At 28.6% G+C, this 7577-nt stretch overlaps 1 protein-coding gene across 1 annotated transcript in view; it reads left to right on the forward strand.

Annotated features, from left to right (window-relative positions):
• Positions 1-7577, forward strand: part of LOC137652785 (uncharacterized) — a 40573-nt gene that overhangs the window by 24844 nt on the left and 8152 nt on the right. The window contains exons 2-3 of the mRNA XM_068386192.1: positions 2466-2515; positions 5127-5235. Coding sequence (XP_068242293.1) covers positions 2466-2515; positions 5127-5235 — 159 coding nt within the window. The remainder of the gene's footprint in view (positions 1-2465; positions 2516-5126; positions 5236-7577) is intronic.

Consider the following 7577-nt stretch of genomic DNA (forward strand, 5'->3'; position numbering starts at 1 on the left):
TTAGCCAATATATTTTGAGAAAACTGGCAATGATTATTCAGTAAAGATTTGAACTTGTTCTTTATCAATGTATCTCACCAATTTTACATGTGTGCGTTTAGTATTTCACGGAAATCCTGCTTGAAAGTTTAGGAAATTCCATGTTATAATTAAGGGATAAAGAGGGGAACAAAAAAAATTAGTTTTAATATGAAAATACCTTTATTAACGTAAATCAATTCCTGATTATCTTGATTCAGCTTTTCTAACCAAATGAAACATTTCAAACATAATATTCAAGCAGTCATAGGTACTCTGAAATTAACTTATAATACGGGAACTTGAAATATGATTAATTTCCATTCATTTACCAAGAGCATCGATAACGACGATGATGATATGTATTACTCCAATTATAGGAAAAGCTTTTACATGAATATTCTCTTAGACTTTACCCAAAGTCAAACAAACAATGCAGAAACTCAAATACTTCAAAGGGCCTCAAACAGATCAGCAGAAAGCTATGCAACTGCATAAGGCCATCAAATGGTTCTGCTCGAATCGTTGATATATGCTGGGTCTCTCAGGCACACACAACGTTAGACAATTAGGATATGAGATAGTTATGGATTTCCGACTTCATTGTGCAAAATCTAAGACAAATTGTTCATTTCATCTCATCTGAGGCTTGTGTCTCTTTTCTTTTATGTATCAAAGACGTTTCGGTTGAACGAGTTTGAATAAATAGAGGCGTATAAAGATTAATATTTTACGTAGATGAAAGACTACTGAGATTAAATTGCAGTACGAATTGAGGTATATAAGTAAAAAGGGAAATAATGATTCCCTTTCCTTTCAATATAAGTTGTAGAGGAATTCAAAAACATTATTTGACTTCAAAGGTATGTTTCAGGTTTCCCCAGTTACTCAACTAACTATATAAATTTTCAATGAAACTAAAATATTAAAAATTACTCCGCTTTATGATCTATTGGTTTTCAATAATGATTATCTTTAGAAATCACCTAGTTGATAGATTCCCATATATGTACTTTTAACCTTAATAATATCTTCTCTCACCACTATTGAAACAAATAGTATTTTACTGATCATTGGACTTTTCCCTTTGAAAGTATTATAATTGTAGAAATCAATAGCGGAATAGATAAAAAAAAAACTGATACTAAAATAAGAAGGTAATAGATACCAGTGACTGACAAATGGAGATTATGAAACCGACACAATCACAGACATAGTAAAAATTACAAGAGTATTCGTTCGCTTCTTTAGATATTATTTTTTATATTTTATATATTGTATTTTTGGCCCCTAATACCTAGTATTATATACTTCATGATATTTATCAGTCTTATTTACAGGTATGTACTGATTTTTACTAATATTTTGTTTCTGGTTTTAATATTTGTTATCATGAATTTTATTCTTTAATGTGAATTTGTTCAAATTTCTTTTACCTATGATTTTTAGTGCTAGAGAATATTATCGTGAACTCTCTCTCTCTCTCTCTCTCTCTCTCTCTCTCTCTCTCTCTCTCTCTCTCTCTCTCTCTCTCTCTCTCTCTCTCTCTATATATATATATATATATTAATATTTATATATATATATATATATATATATATATATATATTATATACATATATATTATATACACACACACATATATATATATATTTTATATATATATATATATATATATATATATATATATATATATATATATATATATATATATATATATATATGTATATATATATATATATATATATATGTATATATATATATATATATATATATATATATATATATATACACATATATATATGTATATATATATATATATATATATATATATATATATATATATACGTGTATATATATATATATATATATATATATATATATATATATATATATATTATATACATATATATATTTATATATAATATATATATATATATATATATATATATATATATATAAATATATATATATATATATATATATATATATATTTATATATATATATATATATATATACATATATATATATATATATACATATATATATACGTATATATATATATATATATATATATATATATATATATGTATATATATTTATATATATATATATATATATATATATATATACATATATATATATAAATATATATATATATATATATATATATAAATATATATACAGTATATATATATATATATATATATATATATATATATGTATATATATATATGTATATATATACATACATATATATATATATATATATATATATATATATATATATATATATATGTATATATATATGTATATATATATATATATATGTATATATATATATATATATATATATATATATATATATATATATATATATATATATATATATATATGTATATATATCTTTTTATATCTATCTTCATTACATCTTTATATGAAACAGATGGGAAGCAGACAGACAGACAGACAGACTGTCAGATATAGTAGAACATGGTATTCCAATATACGACCAAAATATTTCTCAAGAAAAACATGAATTTCTGGACTTTTATTATTATTATTATTATTATTATTATTATTATTATTATTATTATTATTATTATTATTATTAGCCAAGCTAAAACCCTAGTTGGAAAAGCAATATGCTATAATCCTAAGGGCTCCCATAGGGAAAAATAGGCCAGTGAGGTAAAGAAATAAGGAAATAAATAAATGATGAGAACAAATTAACAATAAATCATTCTGAAAACAGTAACAATGCAAAACAGATGTGTCATATATAAACTATAAAAAGACTTATGTCCGTGTTTTCACCATAAAAACATTCGCTGAAACTTCCAACTTCTACTGATTCAACTACTCGATTAAGAAGATGATTCCACAACTTGGTCACACATAGAATAAAACTTCTAGAATACTGTGTAGTATTGAGCCTTATGATTAAGAAGGCCTGGCTGTTAGAATTAACTGCCTCCATCGTATTACGAACAGGATGGAATTGTCCAAGAAGATGTGATTTTAAAGGATGTTCAGAATTATGAAAAATCTTATGCAAAGAGAAATACTGGATACGTAATACACCGAGCGCCTTGTCTTCTTCCTTTCAAAATTAGAGAGTCGAGAAGTTTCTTCATCAAAGAGCGAATATGCTTGATGGAGATCCATTAAGTTTTGTGTCCCGGATTTTGGGATGAATGCTTTAGACTATCAGTTCAAAATAATTCCGAGGGTTCCGTATTTCCATCCTCCAGCGAGTGCTTCCAAATATTCCTACTGAAATGGATTCAAGTTTCAAGCAATTATTGCTGATAACGGTACCAATTGTGATATTGTTTTATAAAATTAACTTATTGAGAAAATCATCAACTATTTCAGTAATCATAATTCTTGTTAATAACCTACATATTTTCCTTACCATGTTTGATTATGCGCTCATTGTAACCATGCAAACTGTTGTTCTCTATATTTCGTTGAACTCTGAAACATTGAATGAAACTCCTTATATTTTATTTTCTTATGTCAGCCCTTTTGAAAAAGGGGAAAAGAGTTGGCTAACGAAGATAACAGACAGACCATCACCTCTCAGTTACTTACAGTCGAGTTGAGGTTTTGAACCCTTTTTACGATAATGCTTTTTTTTTTTTTTACTGTGTTATATATTTTTCTCGTTATTTTCTAACTATAGACAACTATGGGAGCAAAATATGAAATGTCCTTAACTAGCCAGTCGTGAAGGAGTTAAATGAAGTGTAAAAGAAATAAAAATTAAATTTGATACTTCTTTTATTTATATTTTACTTTATTTAGCTTCATCAAAGTCACTGTAAAAGAAATAGATATTAAAATCAAATAATCTATTGCATTTTTTAATTTCCATTATACTTTATTTAGCTTCATCAAATAATTGCTGTCCACGTCGTATACAAAAAAACACGTCACGAACTAAACTAGTTCAGAGTGAACATACTATGGGGACATGAGAGAGAGAGAGAGAGAGAGAGAGAGAGAGAGAGAGAGAGAGAGAGAGAGGAGAGAGAGAGAGAGAGAGAGAGAGAGAGAGAGGGACAGAGAGCAAAATATGAGATCATATATATCTTCGTAATTTTCGAACACAGTTTTGTGAGAATGGCGCATAATTACATAAAATCCTCGTTAATTTCACAGATTTCACTAGGAATAAAACAATATTCTTGGATATATCATAAATTCTTTTCCTCGTTGAGAAATATAGGTCGTGGTACTATGCCTACAGCCTAATTTTAAAAACAATTATTATAAGCACTATTACTTTAACATGAAAACGGGACTAGTGAAAAGTGAATTTTTTTTTTTTTTTTTTTTTTGAAAGTTCATTATTTCTGTTAGCAATTAGATTATTAGCTCTCATTTAGTTACAGATGAGTTCAGAATATGATGGGATTTCCCTTCCTTTTTTTCTGAATTTTCTTTTGATGTGAATGACAATGATTCTAACTTAATGTTCTTCTTTACTCTAAGCACGAAGGAAACAAGAGTGATGTTGAATAAACAAGGAGGGAGAGAGAGAGAGAGAGAGAGAGAGAGAGAGAGAGAGAGAGAGAGAGAGAGAGAGAGAGAGAGAGAGAGAGAGATAGAGAGTTATAACACCGCTCATTTAATATAGACTTTCGGAAAAAAAACTATCCTCATCAAGTTCAAAGAATCTTGCCAAAGAGCAACACAAGTTTCTTCGTCCAGACATACTGGGCTTGACAACACACTGGGAGCCTAATCTCAAAAGCAATTATTGCATGTGTCTTTGCTTTCACACGAGAGTGAGAGTGGGAGAAAGTTTCTTGGTCAGGCAACGAGCACATTAGACGAAGAAGGCCTAAGTTTTAGGTTACCTTTAATGCTTGACGATTACTCGGATTATATTTTTCATATCTTTTGACGGATGCTTTTATATTTCTCTGTTCAAACTGATAAATAAATAATCATAAAGGATATGGGTAAAATCTTAGATTCTCATCAATAATCAATTATATTGATATAAGGAAATAACTAATTGCAATACAAAAAAATATATTCTAATTCTAATCTTATTTACCTTGCTTTACCTACCATTCAATTTACGCTGTTTCAGCCATCAACAACGTAACCCTGCATGAGATATTTCACTACACTTTGAGAGAAGAGAAGAAATATCCTATTTTTGGTCATACTTCGGCCTTCAACCCAAAAATGGTCGAAAGGTTGGCTGAGGTACATAGCAATTATACCATCATCTTTCGGTTACAACTGAGCTGGAGCTTTGAAGTCTTTGAGAGTATAGTTTATTTTTTTCCTTTTCTATATCATTTTTCTTTAATGTTAACAACCCGTTAACAAAACTAAACAGACCTGGAGAAATGAAAGAGAATGATGTTTACAGAAAAAAAACTTTTCTTTTCGCTCAAAATGACCAATTATTTCTTACACTTGTATATATTTTCACTGTACATTTTACGTTCTTGGTACTCTAAAATTATTATCTCTAGCTAGAGAATTCATCAAAAAACGTAAGAAAATTAAAATAAGAGACATGTCTTGGATAATAATATTTGATATAAATATTTCCAAATTTTCAAGAACGTGAAATGAAAATGCGGGAAATACCATTAAGCCTACAAAATTTTTCTTCAAGAGAGAAGATTCCTGACTTCAGCTAGCGCTTCTTCCTCTGTCGAGAAGTATTTGGGTTAGTAGTATAAATCAATTCTATCTCCCAAGCAATAATATAAGGCGAGAAGTTTCTTCGTCAAGGTACAGAACATGGTTAATGAACATGACCCTGGTTTTAAGTCGCTGTTGAGATAACGCTTAAAACGTTACTTTGAAGGGAAGTTTTATTAATTTTTCTTTGATGGTTTATCATGGCTTTATCTTTTTTTAGTTTCCATAGCTTGGTCATATGTTCAATTTTAAGTAGATACAAATGTCACGCAACTACTGTATATCTGATAAAGATACAAAGTTTCATTTTTATCTACAGATTGCGATGTTATTCTTAATACGATGCAGATTAAAAAAGTAATTGAATTTCATAACTAATGAACAGTGTCCATGATATATCATCCACTTGTCTCTAATAAGTATTATTTTATTCTTTTTATTACTACACCAAAGGCCTTTCTTTAAAGAGTGAATAAAAGAAAAGGAATTTCTTAGGATTTAAATTTTCATATTTTGGGCTTCAACTTGAAAATATGTGTCGTCAACTGACAGATATAAATATTAGACCATCAACTATTTATCTCTTATAGCTGAGTGGAGTCTTTGAAGTCTTCCAAAGTATGATTTCTTTTTCTTTTCTTTTTCATATCCTTTTTTTTGTGGATTTCGTATTTTTGGACTAAAAATACAAAGTTCATAACTAGTCCATGAACAAAATAGTCGAAGCATGTGATAATGAACTAAATAAAATTTCTTTTAGCTATGCACTCTTTGCTCCCCCACTGACTATTGACTTGGAAAATAAACGTCCCTAAGTAGCATATATGAACTAAAAACACAATTTTTCAGATAAGAGAAAAAATGGTAAGTACAGTAAAAGAGTGAGTGATTACAACATGGAATAACATATAACTACTTCCTAATTCTCAAAATGAAATCAACGGTGCTGTGAAATTCCATCCTTATTAATATAACAGAAATGTTCCAGAGAGAAACACGAGTTTCTGTGCTTTATCATACACTTTTTCCTTCTAGGACATCAAAGTTTTGCATTATAACAAAAGGTTGATCTCCGATTCATTAAATGCAGGCACCCTCTTCATCACAGGAAAATTAGAGTAGCGAAAATTTAATTTTTTTACTCATAATATAAAAGCGTTTGAGGAAGATGACCAAATTACTGTATCTCGCTGTTACGACGATTTCTTGAGTCACCAATTCAAAAGGAAACTATATTAGTATCACCAATACTGTCCGTCTTTGTTTGAACTAATTCCTTTATAGATTCCTTTTTAAACATATAAATGCTAAGAAATCATAACTGATATTTGAATAGACGAGAATGATTACGAAAACTCTCAAATATTCAGTTGCATTAATTACGCTCATTCACTCATATTCCTATATACACGTATAAGCCTTTGCCAAATTTGCTATTTTGTTCAGGGTAAACAAGAAGGAGAAATTTCATCAAGTTACAAAAAAGAGTAATTATTTTATTAGATTTATCTCACAAGGATTGGGCTCCTACATGAGAAGAGGCGAAATTTTACTAACAAAGATAGCAATCAATTACTAACATATTATATAAACATTTGAAGGTCTTCACATTATTTTGTCGGTTTCCTTCCCTATTTTTTCATATTTTGCTTCGGATATGAATAATAGATAAATGCCCTTGATTAGCCTGGTCACTATGTAATAAATAACGTTAATAGAAAATTGACTGTGCATGGAGCAATAACGTTCATAATCTAAAAGAAGATGAGAGAGAGAGAGAGAGAGAGAGAGAGGAGAGAGAGAGAGAGAGAGAGAGAGAGAGAGAGAGAGAGAGCACGCTTGAAGAACATGGCCTAAGTTTTGTTGTTGTGATGAATGTTTG

This window comes from Palaemon carinicauda, chromosome 14 (genome assembly GCF_036898095.1).
Source record: "Palaemon carinicauda isolate YSFRI2023 chromosome 14, ASM3689809v2, whole genome shotgun sequence".
NCBI classification, from domain to species: domain Eukaryota; kingdom Metazoa; phylum Arthropoda; class Malacostraca; order Decapoda; family Palaemonidae; genus Palaemon; species Palaemon carinicauda.